The 24,133-nt window shown below is 50.2% G+C and overlaps 2 protein-coding genes across 5 annotated transcripts; one reads left to right on the forward strand and one right to left on the reverse strand.

Moving 5' to 3' along the window:
* Positions 1–38: 38 nt before the first annotated feature.
* STAP2 (signal transducing adaptor family member 2) lies at positions 39–7,995 on the reverse strand. Of its 4 annotated transcripts, none has more exons than XM_072601823.1 (14): positions 7,780–7,994; positions 6,326–6,397; positions 5,794–5,919; positions 5,658–5,714; positions 5,107–5,207; positions 4,061–4,195; positions 3,759–3,828; positions 3,477–3,579; positions 3,223–3,297; positions 1,373–1,516; positions 1,201–1,256; positions 628–720; positions 435–518; positions 39–313 (listed from the first exon to the last, which is right to left on the reverse strand). In XM_072601823.1, exons 1-14 carry the CDS (start codon positions 7,876–7,878, stop codon positions 263–265), a joined length of 1,266 nt encoding a protein of 421 aa, XP_072457924.1. In that variant the 5' UTR covers positions 7,879–7,994; the 3' UTR covers positions 39–262. The 4 variants fall into 4 exon arrangements, with proteins under 4 accessions (XP_072457924.1, XP_072457925.1, XP_072457926.1 ...); XM_072601824.1 differs by having other exon boundaries at positions 1,224–1,256; positions 7,780–7,989; XM_072601825.1 differs by lacking the exon at positions 3,223–3,297 and having other exon boundaries at positions 7,780–7,995.
* A 4,738-nt stretch (positions 7,996–12,733) lies between these two features.
* Positions 12,734–22,426, forward strand: MPND (MPN domain containing). The gene is made up of 13 exons (XM_072601822.1): positions 12,734–12,923; positions 13,237–13,511; positions 13,811–14,044; positions 15,735–15,906; positions 16,417–16,501; positions 16,701–16,797; positions 17,394–17,466; positions 17,575–17,651; positions 18,273–18,441; positions 18,676–18,746; positions 20,478–20,567; positions 20,816–20,908; positions 21,909–22,426. Exons 1-13 carry the CDS (start codon positions 12,917–12,919, stop codon positions 21,993–21,995), a joined length of 1,530 nt encoding a protein of 509 aa, XP_072457923.1. The 5' UTR covers positions 12,734–12,916; the 3' UTR covers positions 21,996–22,426.
* The last annotated feature ends 1,707 nt before the right edge of the window (positions 22,427–24,133 follow it).

Raw genomic sequence — 24,133 nt, forward strand, 5'->3', positions numbered from 1 at the left:
AGGCCTTGTATCATGACCAAGCTTCACTGCCAGGACCATTGTGTTCCTTTAGCTTTAATATCCAAGTCTGGGGGGATAAGGTGTCTCTAGAGAAGGTGGGACTCAAGATGTGCTCCCCTCCCCCCACTAAAGGGCTAAAACTGGAGGGAGTCGAAAGAGGAAGAGGCATCACAGGCAGCATCCCCTGGGGTCAGGGCCCAAAGGAGAGCCTGGCCCCTCTCATCCTAAGGCCTTGTCCACATAGCTGGTCAGCATCATTTCTCTAGGTTGGCTCTCCTCTGCTGCAATTTCCTTTCCAACTCCTCAGTGATATCTGCCAGGCCAAAGGAAAGTAGGGCACAGTTGGCATCTACCACCCCCACCCCACCCACCTATCCCCCCGCCAATCTGGCCTGTCTCCCACCTCCATACCCCCCCCCCACCATGTCCCTTACCTGTGGAGATGGACATGCCAAAAGGAACCTTGGGCTGGGAAGAGCCTGGGGCAACTTTCTTGGGGCCAGCAAGGCCTTTGGGCTCTGGGAAGGACAGAGGGAGGCAGAAGAGGCAGTTGAGGGTTCTGTGGGTGCAGCTTGCTGGGGATCACCCAGTGAGGGGGTGGGAAAGGCTCAGGCAGCACAGCCTTACCTGTCTTGGTCTTGTTGGGCACAGGTGGCACTTTGGGCAGTGGCTTCCCTTGTTTCTTGGGTTTGGGGCTTGCTGGCAAACGGAGGGGCAGTGCTGGAAGGGAGGGAGAACACAGAGGCAATCCAGTTTCGACCAAGAACAGACCTTGGAGATTACCGAGGCCTCATCTGAAGGATGAGGAAACTGAGGCCCAGAGAGGGGAAGGAGACTTGTCCAAGATCACAATGGCAGTAAGCTGCCAAGCTGGGATTCAAACCCATGTCCCTTGATGTGACATTCAGGGCTCTTTCAACTGTACAATATGACAAGTTCTATAATAACTGGTGATGATGATATAAACCTCACAAACATGTTAAGCTTTCATCATGACAACCATGTGAGGGAGACAGGAAACCTAATCATCCTCATTTTGTAGATGAGGAAAGCTAAGGCTGAGAGAATCCAGCTCAGTGGCACAAGTGGGACTCCAACCTAGTGCTTGTGGCCATCCAGCACAGCTAGAGGATGGGGATGGGGGAGGGGAGATAGCCCTAGTTTCCTACCCCTTTCCTTGTCCCCCTCTCCCAACCTCACCCAGGGCAGCTGTTCCTTCTCACCAGGAGCCTTCAGGCGGCAGAGCTGGGCCACTTCTGTGGGAGGATGACATGGATGGCGAGGACCATGGTATAAGAGAGAGTTCTGTGTTAGTAAGGCCTCCCCAGAGTGGTCCCCCTTCCCTACCCTCCCAGGCCCAGGAGCCCCTCACCATCTTCATTCACATATTGGGCTGTGGGCTCATCACTGATGGGGATTATGTAGTTCTCATCCTGAGCAGGTACAGGTGGCAGAGGTGTGGGCACCCAGGGGGGCTTGCCTGGGCCAGGCAGCTGCTGGCTTGGTTTGGCATCTCCTAGAGAGAAAAGGACCAAGGGAATGAGAAGTACCTAAGTGGAGGGAAGGAACATGTGTTTTTCTAGATACGTAGAAAAATCTCAGAATGGTAGAAATTGTCTATTCCCTCATCTTACAGAGGAGGAAACTGAAAGTCCTAGGGGAAATGACCAGGGTCAGGGCCAGGATTTGCATGCAGGGCTAGAATCTTTGATTCCATTAGTTTTTTTTTCTACTAGCCCACACTCCCATGAGTCTTTATGTGTGTGCCTATGTTCATGTGTGTACTCATGTGTAAGTACCTGTGTATCCTTGTATATCTAACCATAGTTCACTACAATAGTAGCTATATTACTTCCAAAGCTCTTCTCAATAATCCTATAAAGAGGCAGGGCAGAAACTGTTATCCCCATTCTACAGATAAGGAAATAGAGGCTCAGGGAAGGAATGTTGAGTTACCCAGAGTCACAGTTCTTAAGATAGAGTTCAGACTCAAACCTAAGCTTTCTGATTTCTAATCCTAGACCCTTTCTGCTATGCTGAGCTGCCTGCTAATGCACACTTATGTGTTTGTGTGCATACATACATGTATGTTCACCTTTAAATGTAAGTAAGTACATTATGTGGATGTACTCCCAATTCTATAATGCGTCAGGACTTACAAAGCACTTTTGTCAAAACCCTAGGATAAGTATCACTGACGAGGAAGCAGTTTGCCCCTGATCACTCAACTAATAAGGTAGGATTGGAACTCAGTCTCTGGACTCCAAGAACAACATTCAAGTATATGGGGCTCCTAACTAACTGCCTCTTTCCAGATCTTCCCCCAGCCCCAAGAAATGGTGACACCTCCCTATTTTGGGCCCCGCCCTGAAAATGTGTCTGTAATTATTTTTGATGTCTTCTCCTATTGTGTTTTCCACCGTAATTGTGTCTCTGTCTTATTTTTCAATCCGTTACCCTACTCTCATTCCCAGGCTCAGCTCCTGGAGGGCAGGAGTTTATTAGTGATTGATTTGTAGCCCACCTCAAGGATCTGCATTTAGTAAGTGTGAACAAATGTATTTAAATGAAAGAATGAATGCTTGTATCCAAGTGTATGTGTGTGTCAATATCATGTGTGTTTTGTATAAGGAATCATAATATGTTAGAGCAAGAACAGTCCACAGAGGTCATCTGGTGCAACCAACCTCTTCCTCTTACACTAGAGAAAACTCTACCCCAGAGAGGGTCCAAGGTCACACAGGAAGGAAGCAGCCCAGAGTCTGCTTAACTCTCACTTTTTTGTTGTTTCCACTCCAGCTCCCCCTTCCACTTTAAGGTGGTGTAAGGGGAGGAGGGAAGTGCTGGTGGGAAAAGGGGTTTCATTTAGGTACATGTCCAACTATTTGTGAATCTTTAGATCCTTTGATTCTCTGAAGTCATGAAGACCTGGCCTCTGGTCCCATCTCTGCCTTTGTGTCTTTGCACCAGGTCCTTCTTCTCCCTGGATTTTATTCCACTCACTTATACAGTAGAGATAATAATAATCCCACCGTGTCCTGGGGTTATGTTAAAAGTTAAATGAGAAAGGTTGGGAAAGTGTTTTGGAAAATAAGAGCCAATTGAGAGTCAAATGGAAAGGATGATGACAGTTGCTTGGGGGGGGGGGGGGGCGCGGGACCTGGCTTGTGCATGTGTGTCCATATCCCTGTCTTTTGGAGGGGTGGAGGGGAAGGCTATCACCTGGCACCGGGGGGACTGGAGGCTTGGGGACTGTCCATGTGCTCTCTCCATTCTCCTGGTTGGCCTCCACAAACCCTAGAATAGAGAGAGGGGCCAGGAGAGGCTCGAGGAAGGGCAGGAAGTCATGCACAAAAGAGGGGGGCAGCCCTGGATGCGGGGGCGGGGGGACATCTAGCTAAACTTTGAACAGCTGAGAGCTTTGGGGTTCCTAAGCAGCCCCGGACCCACCTGCTCCTCGTGAGCCCCAGACCCACCTAAAACCTTCTCATAGTCCTCATCTGGGTAGAAGGGGACCAAAGCCCCCTTGGTGTTGGAGGTAAAGTAGTTCACCACGTCATGGAGGGATGAGCAGGAGATCTGGGGGAAGAGGGGACGTCAGGGGCAGGCAGCGTCCCCCGCCGCAGGGGACCTAAGGCCCCGCCCCCTCCCGCTAAGCCCCGCCCACCTGGGAAAAGGCCTCCGACCAGCGTTTCTCGGAGGCGTAGGCTCCGCCCACCAGGACCCCACCTCCCGATTGGGCGTGGCTCCCCGCTCACCGGCTCTTCCACGTCGATGACGTAACCGTGGCCCTCGCACTTCACCTTGTAGTGTTTCACCATCTCGGCCCTGCAAGAGCAGCAACACGCGCCCCCGCCTCACTGACCCTGCCCCCTCCGTTCCTCCGACCCCCTTATTGCGGGGCGCGATGACCGGCGGCTTCTGGCCCCGCCCCCGACGCGGCCAACTTGGCCGACCGGTCTGGCCACGCCCTCGACCTCCGGCTCCGCCTCCTACTCCCATTTGCGGCTAGAGCCGGGGGGGAGGGCCGGGCTTGGCCCCGCCCCCTGCCCCAACTTACCCATTGAGTATCTGGCGGGTGGTGACGGAGAAGCCTCCGGAGCGGCCCCTCCCGGGCCGCAGTAGCATGTTCCCGCAGTCCGGGTACTTCTCCAGCAGCAGCTGCGCCTCCACCCGGCTCACGTTCAGGAAGCAGCTTTTCGGGGGGGGAGGGGAAGGTCAGTCACCTGCCCCCCACCGGTGACGCTCCGCCGCACCTGGGCGATCTGGGTCAGTCATGTAATGGAACTACGACTAACGCTTCCATTTAGATAATGCCTGAAGACTGGCGAGGCGCTTCACAGCGTTACTTCATTTAAAACTCACCACAACTCTGGGTGCTATCCCCGTTCTAGAGGAAACTGAGGCACGCAGCTATTAAGTGTCAGGCTGGACAGGAGCTCAGGTGTTCCTGGGCTTGGCTCTGTCCCCTAGCTCACGGCCTCAGTTCCTCATCTGTGAGATGAGATGGCTTCTGAACGCCAAAGCAACTGTTATCACCCTTCTCAGCACAGCTCAGCTCTGAGCCCCGTCCCCAGCCCCTTACCAGATCCCCAGCTGGGCAGCTATCCTAGCCCCGATCCCTGTCTGAGCCCTGCCCCAGCCCAGCTGCGCTCCTCTCCCCCATGCCAAATTCCGTTATTCTAGACCCACAAGAGTTTTACACTGAGAAAATCTCCCCCCACACATACACCCCTCACAGCCTTGTTGATTAAAAAAAAAAAATACAACCCCTTCACTTTACAGATGGGAAAACTACACCCTAGAAGTGAAGGATTTGCCTAGACCTCATAGAGTCTGGGACAAGATCAGATGTCTCATCTCCCAGTTCTAGGTTGGCGCTCCCTCCTGCTGCTAATCACATCCCCCAAATTGTGTGTTCCACTCTGGGACAGGAGCCCAGGGCGCATGAGCACCAAGTCCCTCCTTCACAGGGCATTAAAAATCATGCCCTTAACCTTTGCTTGCCTCTGGTTTTCACCTTCCTTTGGCTGCCCAGAACCTTTTAATCATGACCCTGGCTGCCCCCTACTCAAGGAGGCTGAGCCCTGCAGGCAGGAGACTCACGAAGGCTTCTCCTGGGCCCGGCGATCCTTTTCTTTGGTCAGGGCTTCGGCCATCATGTATTTGTGTCCTGGCAGCAGGGTCAGGTTGGACGGGACCTTCATCTGCAATTCAATTCAATGTGGGCTTACTGGACCACTCTCCTAATTTCTCTCTCCCTAGCTGGGCCACACTACAGGGTCCTGCAAGGGAGAGCAGCAGAAGGTATGAAGAGGGAGCTAGCTTACTGTTTGAACAAACACAAGATGAGGTTGACTCCCAGGGAAACATAGAAAGCTAGAGCCCTGTTCCTGAAGGAGCCCAGCCCTGAGATCTTTAAAGGAGAAGAGGCTGGGCTAAGAGGTTGGATTCAGAGGGCAAGGGGCCTTTCATGTCCAACCCAGAAGGGTAGATTTTGTCCTGGGGGCATAGTAGGACAGCATGGACCCTGGGACCTGAGTTACAGGTGGGAGCTGTCTCCTTGAGGGAGGCAGAGGAAGAGGTTGGAGCTGGGCCTTTCCAGTCCTGGAAGGGAGGGAAAGGGGGATGGTAGAAGAGAAGGGGGGAAGTCTTACCTCTACCACTGTCGTGATGAAACCCTTCCACATCTCCCGAGACTCCAGGCTATCCACCTGTAAACAGGGACTAGGAGGTGGCTGGTGGCCAGGGGCTATGTCCTCTTCCCAATTCCAGCCCCAGGGAAGCATTTACCTTGAATCTGATCTCCTGACCTTCCAACGACAGGCAGAAATGAGTACTTGGGTCCATGTTGCTGCTGCCCTTTGGGGCATCATCTGTCAGTGCCAAAAAGTTGCTCAGGTCCACCTTTTCCACATACTGTAGAGAATGCCAGGGTTTTAATCCTCCCTTTCCATGGGAGAAGGGGCTAAATTTCTGGGGGCCCACCCTGTTCCCATTGCCACACAGATCACACTTTCTGAAATGCTTATACTCCTGGACTGAATATCAGAATTATACAGGAGATCCACCATCATTTTACAAAGAGAGAAACTGAGGCCCAGAGAAGGGATGTACCTAAAGATACATTGCTAGTAAGTGGAACAGCTAGGACTAGAACCCAGGACTTCTGGTGCCAAACCTAGGGTTCTTTCCACCAAGCCATAGAGTTAGGGAAAGGAGTTGCCCCACCCAGCTGTGGATAGATAGGGGATGATGAGTATGTAGAAGGAACCCGAGTTCATGTTTGAGAGAGATTTGGGATGTTTTACCTCTTCTTCCTTACCTGGGGGTCCCGGTTGCTGGTGTAAAAATAAATGGTGAGGCCCTGGAGGCCAGCCCAGAACTTCTTATAATCCTGAGGATCAAAGGGGGAAAGAGAGAGGGACAAACATAAGACAGGGAGGTAAGGTGACCCCTGGAGGGACCCCTCTCACTTCAGCCCCAACAGACTTCAGGCTGTCCTACTGGCCTATTTTTGTTCTTGGCATCTCAAGGCATTCACAGAGGATGGCCCCTCTAGCCTTTATGTTGAAGTTATATGTTCGCCAGCAAATGCTAATGTCAAGGGTTCACTGATTTCCCATAGCAGTCACATTTGGAGGTCATGGCACCACTAGATTATTTGGGGACCATGTTAAAGGCACTGCTTCACTCAATCCACAACGTGGTCATTACAGCTTCACCACCTGATATGTTAAGGACCATGTTAAGATCACAGATTTAGCTCATCTCTGAGGCTCCAGAAGCAGATTACATTGAACTCTATAGCCCTATTGTCCTGAATGGGTCTGTCAGAGCTAAAAGGGTCCTTAGAACAGAGAATGTTCTAGGAGGAATGCTAGAAATTACCAAGGTCAATTCCTTTGTTTGCTAGAGGAGGAAACTAAGGCTCACACAGGGGAAAGATCACACAGAGCATGAGGGACAGAACTGGGAAGTAGATTGGAAGATTCCTAACTCTATCACAGAGTTCCCGATCTCCTCTCAAGCTCACATATCCATATTTGCGCGACCATATGGTTGTGCTGAGTGATTCTTAGAACCAGGCTTTGGTCCTAGGCACACAGACTGCCTATACACACACACACACACACACACACACACACACACACACACACACACACACACTCACTCACTCACAATAGCCCTAGGACCCTAATATCCTTCCATCCTTTTTTCAGTGCAGCGAGTAGCTAGTGCTCAGGAGAACAGGGGTTCCTGTTTTCAACAACTTCCCTTTTCCATCTGCAGAAGAGCTTGAGAACACAGCCAGAGACAGAGGAGGGAAAGAGAGACAGAGAGAGAAGGAGAGAGAGACAGACAGAGACTGAGAGAAGGAGGGAGAGACAGTCAGAGAGAAAGAAGGAGGGAAAGAGAGAGAGGAGGGAGAGACAGAGAAGAGAAAGAGAAACAGAGAGAAGGAGGGAAAGAGAGAGACAAAGACTGACATGGACAAGACTTCCCTTGGCACCACAGTCCTTTGCTCTGACTACATTGTATTCCATAATCCCATAGTCCTGAATGAGTCTGTCAAAGCTAAAAGGATCTTTAGAACAGAGAATGTTGTAGGAGGAATGCTAGAGATCATCTAGTTCAGTCCCCTTGTTTGACAGAGGAGGGAACTAAGGTTCAGGCAGAAGGATCACACAGAGAATCAGTGACAGTGACAGACTAGAATTAAGGCTGTCGCAGAGTTCCCAATCTCCTCTCCCTTGACTCCCACCCCCTTAACCTTACCTTGTCCTTTGGTCCCTTCTTCTCCAGAAAACCCTCATAGTAGTGGGAGGGAAGGGGAGGCTTGGATTTCACAGCCCTGTGTCCTGGGGCGGTGGCCATGGCTGTGGGAAGGAAGGGGCCAGGGATCCCAGAGTCCAGGGAGCTGGGCAGCTCACAGACAACAGGAGCAGGAAGCAGAGGAACAGGTTCGAAAGGGAATTTCCTCTCCCTCTGCCCTTGGTGACCCGGGGCCCTCCCTTCCTCCCTCCCTTCCCAGAAGTGATTGGGTGTGGAAATACAGGTACCATGGATCATTGGCAGATCTCTGCTTCTCCAACTCTGTGTACTTGGAATTACGGTATTAAAAGGAACCTTAGACCAGAAAACATCAGAGCTGCCCTCTAGTCTTTGATAATCTCTTCTCTCTAGGTTTTCCCAATGCTGCTCTCTCTTGGTTCTCCCCTCCTACCTGTCACTCCTTTCTAGACTTCTTTAAAGAGCTGGTTCTTCATCCAAGTCACACCCACTGACTGTAGGTATCACCCAAGTCTCTGTCTTGGTCCCTCCTCTCCTTCTACATTATTTCCTTTGGTGTTCTCATCATCTCCAATGATCATCTCTCTGCAGATGCTTCTCAGGACTGTTGGTGTAGCCTTAACCACTCTCCCTGCCTCCATGATCCCTTCTCCAACTGCCCATTGGAAATCTTAATGTCATGGAGAAATCTTAAACTCAATTATGTGCAAAACTGGACTTGTTATCTTTCTTCTCTGGCTCTTTCTGACTTCTCAGTTACTGCCCAGGGTACCGATATCATCCCAGTCATCCAGGCTTTGCAACCCTGGTGGCATCCTCAGTTCCTCACTCTTTCACCCTCCTCCTCATAGTCAATCTCTTGCAATTCCTGTCAATTCTACATCTCTTGTATATGCCTTCTCTCCTCTGATACTCCCACCACCCTGGTGCAGCCCCACTTTATGCCTGGGTGATTACAATGACCTTTGGGTTGCTCTCCATGCCTAAAGTCTCTCCCCACATCCAGTCCATCCACATTTGTCAAAGTGATTTTCCTAAAGTACAAGACTATGTTCCCTACCACCACTACCATTTAATACACTTCAAAGATTCCTTATTATTTCCAAGATAAGATACAAAACCTTCCATTTGTCCTCAAAGCCCTTCATAATCTGGTTCCTTCTTACCTTTCCTGTCTTCTTACACTTTATTCTTCTCCATATGTTCTGTGATCTAGTGACGCTAGCCTCCTTGCCATTTCTTGAATAAGACACTTTATCTCCTGATGAGGGCATTTTCTCTGGCTATTTTCCTATGCCTTGAATTTTCTCCCTCCTTATCTCCATCTCCTTGATTCTCTGGTTTTTTTCAAATCTCAACTAAAATCTTACCTTCTATAGTATTCCTTTCCTGATCCCCCTTAATTCTAGTGCCTTCCCTCTGTTGATAATCTCTGATTTATCCTGGGAGGAAGGGAGAAAGGAAAGAAAAGAGGCTCAGAGAGTTTGTTTGAACTTATCTGTTTGTGTGTTGTCTCTCCTGTTAAACTGGGAGCTCCCTGAGGGTAGGTTCTATTTTTTGCCTTTCTTCATATCCCCGTGCCTTAGCATAGTGCCTGTCGAATAGTAAGTAGAGATCTTAATAAACACTCATTCACTAGACTGCCTTCATCATTGATTTGGAAGAGACCTCGGCCAGGCATCCAGTCCAGTCCCTGTCTGAGTAAGAATCCCCAGGACAACATCAAAGTTGAGAGTTTATCTGGCCTCTGTTCGAAGACCTTAAGAGACAGGGAACATCCTCTAGCCTGGAGCAACCCATCCCACTCTTGCGATTCCTCTAAGTGCTAGGAAACTTTCCCCAAAATTGAACAAAAATCTTTCTTTCTGTAATACAGCACTTTATAACCTAAAAGTTACATAAATGTGGGTTGATGGCTTTTATTCCTCTCCTTGCTTGCAGTTTTGATCTCTAGAGCCATGAAGAACATTTCCCATCTTTCTTCCCCGTGATAGCCCTTCACATTCTTGAATATATCGATTACATCCTGTTTGTCTTTTTTCTTTCCAGTTTAAAAATCTGCAGTTCCTTCAGCTGGTCCTCGCATGTTATGGTCTAGAGTCCCACCACCCTCCTCTGAATAAACCATGGTTTCTTCAATATCCTGTCCCTTCTTAAAATGTGGCATCCTAAAATGAACTCAATACTCCACATGGGTCTGACGAAGGCAGGGTGGCAGAACTATAGCCCCCTCTGATCAGTACTGTATGCTTCTATGAACGATATTACATTATTTTTTTAGATAATAGTGCAGAACTGTTGACTACTAATGTGCTTTCAATCCACTAAAAACTTCAGACCCTGTTCAAATAAACTGTTGTCTAGACATGTGTCCCTCATCGTGTATTTGTGCAATTGATTATTTGAACCCAAATATAGGTCTTTACATTTATTTCTGCTGAATTTCTTATTAGATTTAGTACATTTCTCTAGTATGTTAAGAGGTTTTGCTTTAGTTTGGTTTTTTGGATCCCAGGATTGTCAGCTGTGTTAACTGTCCTAGCTTTAAGTCATCTGAAAACTTGATGTGTCTTCATCTGAAGCTAGGCCCCATAAAGTTCTCCTGGTAGCGATCAATCAAGCTAGAATCCTTATAATCCCCATTCTTATTTTATGGGGCCCCTGGCTCAGAAGGTGAGATTTGTCTTATCTGACCCAAGCCTTACCTTTGGTGTACTCACAGTGTAGCTGGGGAATTCCCTTCAGCCCTTATCCTTTTAGGGATATCCTCGAGGACAGGGACTACCTTGTTTGCTTGTACTTGTATCCCAGTGCTTAGCACAGTGCCAGGTACAGAGTAAATACACTATCAGTCAAAATACCTACCACTCCATCTTTGGAAGGTCCTAAGCTCAGCCCTGTAGGTACAAAGATGGCTGTAATAGAGGGGTTGTTCTCAGGGAGTTTATAGTCTAATGGAAATCAAGACATATCTGAAAATAACTATGATATGAAGAAGAATGAAAAGATAAGCTCTCAAAATCTAGAGTAAAGGAGCTATGATCCTTCTATAGAAATCTCCAGTATTCATTTTCTTTTGGAAATTATTATGGGACTTTGACCAGGATGTTAACTTTATTTTTAAAAGCTGTAATGCCAGGCCTAGAGGCCTGAGGGCTACCCGAGTCTTACCTTACCTATCGCAGGTCTTCGGCTGGCCAAACAGGATAAACGTATGAGAGAAGAGACTTTCCGGAGTCGAACAAGGGTTAGGCTTTATTCAGGGTCTTGGTTATGTGTGCAGGGGGAACTCTTCCTTAGGAGAGAGGGAAATCTCCCAAGGAGGCAAAGATCTTACAGTAAGAGAATGAAAGCAGAAGTGGAAGTGGGGAGAGAGGGGAGAGGGAAGAAAGAAGAGAGGAGAGAAGGAAGAGGGGCCTTCTGTCCTGTAAGGGCCCCTCAGCGCTAAAAGTGCCTTCAGGCTTTCCTGACCCCACTTAAGCTCTCCTGCCGCATAGTTTGCACCTGAATACCGTGCCTGTGAGATAACAATAGGTGTGCTCAGATCTGGGCCAGTCTCGAGGGCGGGGATTCTCTTTTCCAGCACTTTTCTCACGGGAAGAGGCGGAAATGCACGAGATAGCTCGGTCTCACACCTCAATTCCCTGCTGTTCCCTGGGGGGCCTCATGAGAACTCTAAGGTTTAGAAGTTCTCACCTTTACCCGCCCGAGACTGTCCACATGGAACTGAGCTTACACCCCCAACACTGTAATAGCAACCCAGATTCAAAAGAACTTTTAAGTAAGTGCAAGGAAAATACTATGAGAAATTTGAGGAGGGACAGATTACTGTCAGCTGTTCAGGGATCATATTCCCTATCTGAACAAAAGAGGAAACTAAGGGGCATAGAGGGTAACTCCCACAGTAACGGGTCTCCCATTTCAAAGGCTCTTTCTCCTACCTAAAATGAAATCTGTTTTTACAATTTTACGATGATTCCTTGCAAAATTCCAATGTGAGATGGTAGAGATGGGAAAAGAATCCCAATCCCTGTTTCCACACTTCCAGGGGGCAGTGACACAGCAGAGAGAACCCTGAGGCAGAGCTTTTCAGCCTCATTTCATAGGATTTAGAGGTCGTCTAACCCTCTCCCTCATTTGACTGGGGCAGAGAGAGGCTATATTCCCTGGCCAGAGATGGGTCGCTCTCTGTCCTCACCCCACAGGAATTGAAGCAGAAGCAATCTGGCCTGGATTGTTCCGGGAGTAGCAGTGTGGGAAATGAGGAACTTGAACTTGGCAGGAGAGCTGAGCTACGTAAGGGATAAAAGTCCAGGCCATCCACCGACCTGGCAATGCCCAAGCGCAGGACTCCCTCCGCCTGCCCCCTCTGAAAGCAGAGAGTGCCACGTGAGCCGGGGAAGGTGTCAAACCCTCAGCAAATGGGTCCTGCCTCTCGACCCGATTGGTGAGGGGGGGGGGGTCAGAAGGTGGAGTGGCTGCTGATTGGCTAAGACGTTCCAGAGGCTGCGGTTGTTTGGCTACTCGAGGTCTATGGCTTCTACTGATTGGTCGAGAGGGGAGACGCTTTCTAATCCGTGATCGGGCCATACCGGAGGGCTTTCTGCCACGATTGGCAGGTGGCCGCGGTTTCGGGACCAATCAGAGCCGGGGAATTTCGAGGCTCCGGGTGGACCGACTCTGGGGCTTGGAGGAGGGGTGGATCCCTAGCCGCTCTCACCCGCCCAGCACCTGCCCCCAGCGCAGGCTCGGAGGTCGTGCCCGGTGGGAGGCGTGGGGCAGCGTGTGTGTGGAGGGGTGTGGGGCGGGGCGCCCTCTTCTCCATCGTCCCTTCCCTCGCCGGGCTTGGGCCGTGCCTCAGTTTACCCGTTTTCTCGGCGGGATCTCCTGGCCCAGGAGCAGGGGTGGTGGTGACAGGCGCGCGTCACCCTGAGCCCTCCTCCCCGCCTCCTCGCTCCGGCCGGGCGCGGGGTCGGGGGCGGGGACAAGCGGAGCAGCGTCACGTGCCGGGAAGGAAGCAGCCGGAGCCGGCGCGGAGCCAGAGCCGGGGCTGGAGCGGGGCGAGCGGAGGCGGAGCGGAGGCGGAGCGGAGCGGAGCGGAGGGGCCGGGCCGGGCCGGGCCATGGCAGGTACCCAGGCCGGGGCCGGGAGCCCGGGTCGGGCGGGCGGCGTGCGCACCCAAGGCCCCGAAGGGCCTGGCCGGGCCTCCCCTTCCCCTGCCCCATCCCCACCTGCTCGTCCTGTCCTCGCCTGAATCCCCTCGAGCTCTGGTCCGTCCTCCCCGGGGCTCCTGGGCCCCTTCCCGAAGGCCTGGCCTGGCTCTTGGACCCCCGCCCCCGCCCGAGCATTCCGGGTCCCCCAGCCCCACGCCCCCTGCTGCCTTCCCGGCCCCGCCCCCCGGGCCCGTCCCCACTTTGCCCCCTCCTGCCTTCTGTGCCCCAGCCCTAGATCCCCAGTCCCCCGTTGGGGCCGGCGTCGCCGGGGAGGAGGCGCTGGAGGAGGAAGAGGAGGAGGCCGAGCCGGAGCCAGGCCCCGAGAACCCCGAGGACTCGGACAAGGCCGCCCCAGGCTGCGGGGCAGGCAGCGGGGCTGCGGGGTCGGGCGGGGGCGGGGGCGGGCGCGGCTGCGTGCTGACCCGGCGAGGAATCACGCTGCGGGTGCTGCTCAAGGACGCGCTCATCGAGCCGGGCTGCGGGGTCCTCTCCATCTACTACCTGGTGAGAGCCTGGGGCACCCGAGCCCAAGCCCCTGCCCAGGAAAGGAGGGCGGCGGGATGGGCAGGGCGGTTGGCGTTCTGGTTCCATAGCCCCCCACCCGGCGGCCCACCTCAGGGTTCGGCCCACCGCACTGGGCCTGCCGCCACCTAGAAATGGGACTCCGGGCAGTGTGTGCAGCGATGCCAGAGATGGGTTTGGGGGCTAGTCCTGTCTCTACTGCGGGAAGGTGCCGCTTACTCTGAACCCGTGCCCACCCTGTGCCCGTGCCCACCCTGTGCCCTCATCCCTTCCCATTCCAGGGGAAGAAATTCATCGGGGATCTGCTGCCAGATGGAAAGATCACTTGGCAAGAGACCGGCCAGGTCTTCAACTCACCCAGCGCTTGGGCCACCTACTGCAAGAAGCTGGTGAACCCGGCCAAGAAGTCAGGCTGCGGTTGGGCCTCGGTCAAGTACAAGGGGCAGAAGCTGGACCAGTACAAGGCCACGTGGCTGAAGCGGCACCAGCCCAATGCTCCCTCCACCGCCGAGGAGGTGAGGGTGCCTGGGGGTGGGGGGAGCCGGCTGGTGAAGCTGCTCCGTCCTTCCTCTGACTTCCATCTGTCAATAATATCCCATTTCTGTGGCAGTTTTAGGGATTACCACAACCGTTGTAGGTCAGAGTGCCAGGATTATCGCCTCCAATTTACCCAGTAGTAAACTGAGGCTCAGAGAAGGCAGGAAACAGCTGGGATTCAGAGCTGGGTACTGTCATCACTTAATCGCCACGATACTCAAGACTTTGCTGGGCTTTCTCCAACCCAGTTCCCCTAATCTCCCCGATATGATTGGGCCTTTATAAACAAAGATCTAAGTAGTAGGGTATGGACTATGTCAGAGGCGGGAGAGATCCATGGGGTCTGGCCATGGTCAAGTCAGACTTCTTAAAGATGGGACTGAAGGATGGAGATGTGGGGTGTGAAAGAATGGCCTGAGATGCCAGGGAATTTAATGTTCCATTACTTTAATGTTTATTTAATATTTATAGTTTAATTTTTAATTATTTAAATTAATATTTAAATAATAATTTAATTAATATTTAAAAGGGGTTAGGGAAAGGCCAGGTCAACTACAGGATAAGGGAGGGAGAAGAGGTTGGTCCAGATAATCCAAGCCTTCAAATGCCCTTTGAAGAATGGAGCCTTTGGGGGCAGTGGCAGCCATACATGTCTAAATGGGTGAGACATTGTGACCAGAGTTGGGCTTGAAAGGAGGAGGTCTGCCTTGGAACTGGGTTCAAATCTCAGTTGGGACGCTTGCTGGGCAGGACACTTAACCTTTATGAACTTTGGTTCCCTCGTCTAGAAGATGATAGACCTTCTTATCTATAAAATAATTCTTGAACTGCTCAGGGTTGTGAGAAAAGGGCTGTGGAAACCTTCGAGGGCCATAGAGACATGATGGGTTAGGATTCTTTGGAAAGATGGTCCTGCAGACCGAGGCAGGAAGGCCCAAAGGACCAGCGATTGAGTGAGAGGGCAGACACACAGGCTGGAGCCACGGCTTCCGGCTTGGGGCTGAGCAGATGTAAGAGAAATGGCACAGGTTCAGAGACCATCAGTTTAGCCCCTTTGGCATCCTTACTTATTGTAGCCAGTAGGGGGCACGAGGCTAATAGAATTTCAGGTTGGAAGAGACCTTAGAAATCATTGAGTTCCGGGAAAGGGTTCTTAACATTTTTTGTGTCTTGGGTCCCTTTTGAGTCTGGTATAACCTATGAATGGACCCCTTCTCAGAATAATATTTGTAAGTGCATAAAATAAAATACACAGGATTACAAAGGAAACAAATTAAAAACAGTTACATCAGATAACACACCATCTTGAGGAAAAGGGAGGGGGAAAACTTTAGAACTCTGAGTCTTATAAAAGTGAATGTTGAAAACTAAAAATAATTAATTTTAAGAAAAAAATAAAAATTCCAAAATATTTTTTAAAAACAAGTTCACAGACCCCAGGTTAAGGACCCCTGACCTAGGCCAACTGTCTCATTGTGCCGATGGGGAAGCTGAGGCCCAGAAAGACTAAGGAAGGACCTTTCCCAAGGCCACCTAGGTAGTAAGGAGCAGTGCTGTGGTTCAGACTCCTGTTTGCTGACCACCGCTCCATTGTACTTTGCACTGGGCCCCCAGGCCTGACTCTGGACTGCCTAAAAGATCAGCCTCTGTTTGTTTCTGTTTGCATAGAGCCTGGTCAGCGAGGGTGAGGAGGAAGAACTGTTAGAGGAAGAAGAAGAGGAAGCAGCAGTGGCTCGGGAAGGGAAAATGCTGACCCCAGCCTCAACCTCAACCCCGGTCTTCTTGGAAGAGAAGGGCAGGAAGCAGCTGGGAAAAGTCCTGACAGAGTCTCCCAACCCAGGTATATTTGGGCCCCTCTGAGCAGTGGCAAGATCCCCCAGCTGGGAGTTAGGAAGTGAAGTATGAGAGTCTTGGCTCTGCTTCTGACACACTGTGACCTTGGGCAAATCTCATCTCATCCCTGAGACTCAGTTTCCTCATATGTAATAATATATCCATCCTCCCTCTCTCCTAATGTGGAATTGCAAGGGCCAAAGGAAAGCCTGACTGCAAAAGCCTTTGAGTGAGATCTAAGCAGTGTTCTTATGTAGAAATGAGGCATTCATCCTGTCCTACTCAGTGAAGTAATTTTTATAAATTGTCTTTTTGTGGCGTGTACAATTTGCATTGATTTTTCCCACACCTCATGATCTGATTTCTTTTTCTCATCTCCCCACCCCCTGCTTGATTTTCCTTGGTCTTATTTATTCTCCAGCCTCAGCCCAGTCTCTTTCCCACTGAGCTGGGTTTAGGTATAGGGGCATGGCAAAGGTTGATTCTTCTCTCCCCACCCCATTATTTTCCTTCACAGAGGCTGGACCCCCTGGGAAGCGACCAGAGAACAAGGGCCGGGTGCCAGTCCGATACTGCACCCTGGGTAGCCGAGACTTGGCCAGGTTAGCCCTGCTACCCTGCTGTAATCCTGACAAGGAAACCTTTGGCCCAAAGCTCTCAGCATGAGCACCCTGCATGGCCCCTGGGCAGAGACTGAAGGGCTTTGAGCTGGGGATGGGGGGGGAGCTTTTTTCCCCGGGGCTGTACCTCATGGGAGGGAAGAACCCGTGCCTGAGGTTGTGGGGGCTCCTGGGCCTGCAGGAATCCGCATACCCTCGTAGAAGTGACATCCTTCACAGCCATCAACAAGTTCCAGCCTTTCAACGTGTCCGTGTCTAGCAACGTGCTGCTTTTACTGGTGTGTGGCCCCTCCAGTCTGCCCTCAGTGCTCTTGGGCCTCCCTGCCTCTCTCCTTCTTCTGTATTACTGAGCCTCTCCTTCCTTTCTTCTGTCCCCCTGGGCCTCTTTCTTCTGCCCTTTTGGAGTTGCCTTGTCTCCTTTCTTAGCCATGTAGCCTTCTGACTTCCCCTGTTCCCTCAGACTTCCTCCCCTCCCTCTTCTATCTCTCTGGACCTTTCTGCTTCCTTCCTATGTTCCCAGTGAATTGATGTGTGTAAGCTGACATGGGTGCAAAGTCCTGAAGGGGAGGGTGTGAGTAGCCAGGATGTGTCCCATAGATGCCAGAAGCTGGAACTTAGGTTATGGCTTCTGTTAAGACCTTAGAACATCAGAGAAATCCCCAGAGATGGACTCATCTAGGGGAGGTGGGACATGAGTTAAAGACAGTGGCCCTGGCTTCCTTAAATTTTGGCCAGGGATTTGCCAGAGCCCAAGGTCTACAGAGGGGGAGAGGGAAAAAGAATTGGGGGCATCTCTGCTGAACTGGTTTTGGTGGTGGTAGTGTAAGGCTTGGCTGCTTCTCTGATCTTCCCTGTCCCCATCCTTTGGTCCCAGGACTTCCACAGCCACTTGACAAGGAGTGAGGTCGTGGGCTATCTTGGAGGTCGCTGGGACACCAACAGCCAATGTGGGTACTTGTTAAAGCCAGGGGAAGGGTTGGGGAGGGAAGGGAGGCTTGGAGAAGACCAGCTCTTGGCACACACTTCGCTACCCCTTCTTGTCCCACCTTGGACAGTGCTGACAGTGCTGAGAGCCTTCCCCTGCAGGAGCCGTCTGGGCGATGCTGACACGGCAGCTGCCATCGAGGAGGAGGTGGGCCTGATGTAGGGCTGGGGTTGGGGGAATGTGGCCAGTTTGACATCTATCAGGGGCATTTGGCGATGGTAGAAGAGGGGATGGTGGGGGCGTTGTGTAGTTTGTGTATGCATGTCTGTGGATAGCAATAACACTTCACAGTTATTTAGAATTTTAAGATTTACAAAGCATTCTTCTCAGAAAAGTCTTGTGAGGAAGGCATTCCAAGCATTATTTTTGTCAGTGACATCAGAGAAGAGGTGACTTGCCCCAATTCACATAGAAAGTGGCAGATCCTGAATTCAAAGCCAGGTCTCTCCTGACTCCAGCACTTCCATCAGGGGTTTTCCTAATGCATATTCCTTATAATCCCTCTGTGAAATAGATTAGTCCCAGTATCATTATTTTCATTTTAAACATGGGGATACAGCGGCCGGCAGAGGTTTAAGTGATTCACCCATGACCCCATGCCTTGTTGGATTCAAACTTGGGTCTCCCGACACTTAAGTGCAGCTCTTCTCATGTGTGTGTGTGTGTGTCTGTGTCCATGTTCATGTCTGTATCCATGCGTACCTTTTGGGTAGGGTGTGCATGTGTATCTTATCTCTCTCTCCCTCTTTGTCCCCTTCTTCTCCTCAGATCTGCCAGAGCCTGTTCCTTCGTGGCCTGTCACTGGTGGGCTGGTACCACAGTCACCCCTACAGCCCAGCCCTGCCCTCCCTGCAGGACATCGATGCCCAGATGGACTATCAGCTCAAGCTGCAGGGCAGCAGCAATAGCTTCCAGCCTTGCCTTGCCCTGGTTTGCGGTGAGCTCAGTTTGAGGCTTGTGCCCAGGAGACCCAGGATGGGGAGGAGGGAGGAAAGAGAGGGGCTATGTGAGTCTAGAGAGACTAACACAGACCGGTATGCCACCAGGTCTGATTTAATAATTGAGGTTGGCATGGGAAATCAGCAACCCGGGTAGCAGAGAAGGGAGTGCTGCCAAGCCCATCTCTTTCCCAGTTTCTTCCTGACTTTGGCACTTTCCCTTCTTTTCTCAGCTCCTTATTACTCTGGAAATCAGGGGCCTGAGTCCAAGATTTCTCCATTTTGGGTGATGCCACCACCAGAGGTAGGTAATGGTTGCCAATCCAGAGCAGAGAAGATGGGGATCTTACGCTGGGAGAGAGGCTGGGGGTGAGGCAGGGGCATCAAGGGCCTTCTGAATTCTTCAAAGCACATTCAATTCTATTAAGTAGAAATAATTTGAAAATTGGTGACCCATCTACAGTATGTGTGGTATGCCTTAGTTGACCAGAATACTGGCATTGCAACTTCTTACAGTTCTGTAGTGTGCCCAAAGGCTTCCAAAAGGCTGTCTTCACAGTCTCCTGTCAGTGAAGGAGGATGGAGAAGTGTTTTTACCTCCACTTTACAGATAAGGACATGGAGGCTCAGACAGATCATTTGAGGTGCTCTGAGACACAGGTGTTGGAACCAGGATTTGAACCTCATTATCTTGGCTTCAAGACATTCTTGATCCCAAGATCACTGGACATGGGAGTCAGGAGAGCTGGGCTTGACCCTCAGCTCTGAACTTGGGCAAGTCATCTACCTCCTTTGATCCTTCCCTTTAGCTGTCTGATGGGGACAGTGAATACTGCTGGTATGGCTTGAGTAGGGTTGTTGTGAGGAAGGCGCAATCACTGGAGGAATGGGAGTGTTCAGCTCAGACTGAAAGGGTCTCCCTCCAAGCCCATCTAGTCTAACGCCCTCATTTTACAGAGTAGGAACCTGAGGCCTGGAGAGAGAGGTTGTAACTTCTCTTTAAAGACCTCCTTATGAGGTCATAAGGAGGGCTGGGATTGAAAACCACATCCTCTGATGCTCTTTTTCTCACTGTGCTGGTGGTGCCATCTCCCTCCTGGGCCTGCAGCATCTATCTACACTGGTGACCCCATCCTTCAGAAATTTTTTAAATTGTATTTATTTTTAGTTTTCAATATTCACTTCCACAAGATTTTATTTTCTTCCCCTCTCTTCTTACACCCCCTCCTGAAGATGGTGTTCAATTTCATATAGCCTGTCCTTCTCAATGAAACAGAACACTATAGCCAAAATGGATGAGTGCGGTGTACAGCTACACCCAATAGGAAGTCACCATGTAACACCTTCAGAATGCCAGGGTTGGGGGTGGGCGCTTGGAATGAAAATATGACTCTGGAAGGGGACTGACATCTTTCAGTGCTTGACTGACTTCTCAGGGTCATTGGCCCTGAGTTGGAATGGCAGGAACAATAGCCACAGCCTTCACACTCAACAGAATGATAGCCTGAGAGGGGCCAGAGAGATCTTCCAGAAACTGAGGCCAGAAAAACAGGTGACTTGCCCAAGGTCACACAGCCAGTGACGGCACTGGGTTCCCAGCAGACTTGGATTTGAATCCTGGCCCTGCTGCTGTAGAACTTGATAAGAAATTTTCCCTCTATAGACTTCAGTTTGCTGATTTAGGAAATGAAAGTGTGGACTTCATGATTTGTCCTAAGAGACCATCTTAAAAGACTAAAATCCTGCAATCAGTTAATCTTATAAATGTTTATTGAGAGCCTACTTTGGGTCAAGCACTGGGAATAAAGAAAAAGCAAAAACGGTTTGTTCCTGCTCTTGAGGAGCTTGGTCTAACGGGACGTACAGTGTGTCTTTATAAATAGGTAGTGGGGCTGAGATTCAAACCCAGATCCACTGATTCTGACTGCTCTGCTCTATGTGTTTTACTCTCCAGCCTTCTACTGGGCTTCAGAAAGAGGTCTGGGTAGAGGAGGATGGCGGGGAATGACCCAAGGCTTTTTTTTTTTTTTTACAGCAAAGGCCCAATGACTATGGGATCCCTATGGAGGTAGAGATGACATACATCCAAGATGGATTCCTGACCAATGATATCCTCCATGAAATGGTGAGACCACAGGTTCTGGGGAGATCAGGTGAAAGGCAGACCCCGGAAACTCCAGGGCCCTGATGTATGGGAGGAATGGGAGGAGGTTGTGAATGGAGTGTTCATTAGATCCCAGAATCCCAGTCTGGCACTGGAGCTCACGGTTCCTGGGAAGATTAGGCCCTTCCCAGGCCTGGGGCTGACTGGTGCTGACATTGGGTCATTTTCCTGCCTCATTCTGGCCCTACCACCCCCACTGCCTGATGTAGATGTTGCTGGTGGACTTTTACAAAGGAGCCCCAGATGTGGTCAAGTTTCAAGACCTGTGGAACCAAGAGCAGACCTATCTAGACAAGCTGAAGGTGAGAAGGAAGCCCAAGTCCAGCATGTACCACGTGGCCCTCTGCCAGCATGGCCCTCCCTCAGCCTCGGGGATGGGGTCTTGCACTTGGAATTCACTGACCTGATTTGGAGGCCAGACTTTCAATGACAAGCAGGCAATCAGCAGATTCAGAAATTAATGAATTCATGGTTCTCTTTAGTCTTCTTTTTTCAAGGATAACTGCATGTTTATGTAAGGACTTGATTGTGACCCAGGTATATTTGAATGATTTTCACACTGTGGAGCTAAACTCCTAAGGGGGTCTGTGTGTGCGTGTAAAAAACTTGTAATTTAGACCAAAATCCAGGGCATACATTTGCAAGTAATTTTTCCATTACAATGGAAATTGGGACAGCTAGCTGGTTTCTTGACCTGGAGTCAAGAACATCCAAGTTTAAATCTAGCCTCAGATTCTTACTAGCTTTGTAACCCTGGGCAAGTCCCTTAACCTTAACCATTCAGCCTCCATAAAACTGGGGTGGGTAATACCAGCACCTACCTTTATAGGGTTGTTACAAGGCCCAAATGACATAATATATATAAAACATTTTGTAAAATTTCATATAAACGATCCCTTCCTGACAGCTGAGATTACACTTTTCCTACAGTCTCTTTCTAGACTGTGAGCATCCCCTGTAGAAATAGTGCTCTGAGTCTTTGGTTATACCTTAGTAGGAATGAAATGATCAGCTCCTGGGACAGACACTGATGAATGAAACACATTTTAGAAAGTTGTCACCATGTGTCAGGAACTATATTGTTAGACCAATTTCATGATTTTGCTGAGGCAAGTGTGACCATAGGCAAGGCACAAATTTCTCAAACTCATTTTCTGAGTTGTAAGGGTTACAGATTTATTCCTCACTTCTCACTCAGGCTGGGGGAGGTTTCTGTACAAAGTTTGAGGTAGGAGTGGGCCAGAAAGCCTTTTCAGGAATTCTTTGGGGCCTGATCCCCTAATGGGTGGACTTTCATTTCAGGTCTCCTTGGCCAGCAGGACACCAAAGGACCAAGGTCTATGCCATGTCTTGGAACAGGTCTACTGTCTCCTTAAGAACAGCAGCTGAGATCATATAGCTTCTGGATTCTGATGTACTGAAGGGTGGCAGGGGAGAGCTGATACCCCACAGGCCAAAGACAGCCAGCCCCTGGCAGGTCTGGTGTCATCCCTGTACCATGTGAACTTCTGAGGCGGGAGCTGGTGACCAGCTACTTTGTACTACTGACCATTGCCTTCAGGTGGGAAGGTGATTACCGAGCATCTGGCGCTAAGGATGGGGGGTTGGGGGAATGCCACATCTGGAGGAGCCGGACTAGGCTTCTCTGTGTTTCTCCGGTTCTTTGCTGTGTTGCATGTCACGTGTCCCTGTTGGCCCTGGGCTGTAGGATATAGCTGGCTTGGGGGAGCACAGGTATTGCTGTTCCAGTTCATTCAGGTGTAACTTATTTGTGCAGTGGTAGTGTTCAGACAATAAAGTGGGAAAAAAGAAAACAATCACCTCACGTTCGTGGCCAGCATTTCTGACTCGGAGGGGAGCCAGGTCCTGAGCTTAGGGCTCTCCTTGTAGTCCCTATGGTTTGATTACAGCAGAGCCTAGAGAGTAGATGAGTAGTCAAGTCCTTAGAGGGACTCAACCTATTTCACAGCCTTTTGTCCTCAGTGGGCAAACTTCAGCAAAGCTGAGCTGAATGTCTGGCTGCCCACGCAGCAATGCAGGTATAACAGGTATGCCAACCAAGGCAGCTGCAGAACCAGTTAGCCCCTCATGGCCACAGCACAGTAGAAAGAGGGCTGGATTTGGAGTCAGAAGATGTGGGTTTAAATCCTGTTGTCACCTCCTTATAATGCTTTAAAGTCTACAGATGCTTTACACATATTATCCCATGTTATCCCCCACAACTCTTGAGAAATAGGTGCTCTTATCCCTCTTTTACTGATGAGGAAACTGAGGCTGAGAGTTAAGTGACTTGCTGAGGGTTCCACAGCTAGCAACTGCCTGAGACTGGTTGTTCTGGCCCCAAGCCCAGTGGTCTGGCCACTACATCATGCTGCCTGACTTACCAGCTGGGGGTGATAGAGGATGAGGCATCTCCCCTCTTTAAGCCTGTTTCCCCATTTGTAAAACAAACATTATCAGAAAAGTGCTTTGTGAACTTTAAATTGCCATAAAAGTGGGAATTATTAGTATTGCTTTGTCACTTCTGAGCCTCAGTGTCTGTGACTCTAAGATGGGCCTACATGTCTGCTTCACAGGCAGTCATGGTGTGAGGCTAAAATGAAATAAGGGACTTCTTGAGTCAAAGGCTCTTGAAAGTGCCAAGAGCAGTACCACAAATCAAGGCATTGTTATAAAGTGGGCTGACGAGACTAGGAACATGAATTGTCAGCACTGGCCATTAAAAACTGAGGCTGTTAACTGAGTTCCCCTTCCTTGCTCTTCTCCTATGACTCACCCACATGCCTCCTGCCATGGTCTGCTCCTCCACCCCCACCTTACATAACGAGACAGCCCTTTCCTGCACAAAAGATCACATCACATTTCATCCATCCACAAGTTTGCCTCCTCTATCATCCCCACTCTAATCCCATCTGGCTGTCTAACTCCACTAGCTACTGTCCCTTCTCTGCCTTTTATAAATAAACTCCTTGAGAAGGCTATTCTCCTCCCACAGTCAACTCCCTATAATCTGGCTTCTGACATCATTCAGTCAAAGCTGCTCTCTCCAAAGTTACCAATTATGTCTTTAATTGACAAGTCTGATGGCTTTCTCTCAATCCTCATCCTTCTTTACCTCTCTGCAGTCTTTCACAGTGTTGAGATCACCCTCTTCTCTCACACTCTTTCTAGGTTTTTGAGACAACTCTCTCCTGGTCCTCCTGACTGCTCCTTTGTTGGACCTTCATCCCAGGTCATGCCACTAACTGTGGGTGTCACACAGGGGTCTGTCCTGGGCTTTCTTCTCCCTTCTTATTTGGTAATCTCATTAGCTCCTATGGATTAAATTATCCTCTCCAGGCCAATGATTCTCAAACTTGTCTGACCCTAACTGCTTGTCTTCTATCTCCAACTGCTTACTAGACATCTCAAACTAGATGGATGCTCTGTAGCCATTTTAAGCTCAATATGTCCAGAATTTAACTCATTATAAGTCCCATCAAACTCTCCCTCCTTCCAAACTTCCCTGTTTGCTGCTAAGGGTACCA

Source organism: Notamacropus eugenii, chromosome 4, assembly GCF_028372415.1.
Source record: "Notamacropus eugenii isolate mMacEug1 chromosome 4, mMacEug1.pri_v2, whole genome shotgun sequence".
NCBI classification, from domain to species: Eukaryota; Metazoa; Chordata; class Mammalia; order Diprotodontia; family Macropodidae; genus Notamacropus; species Notamacropus eugenii.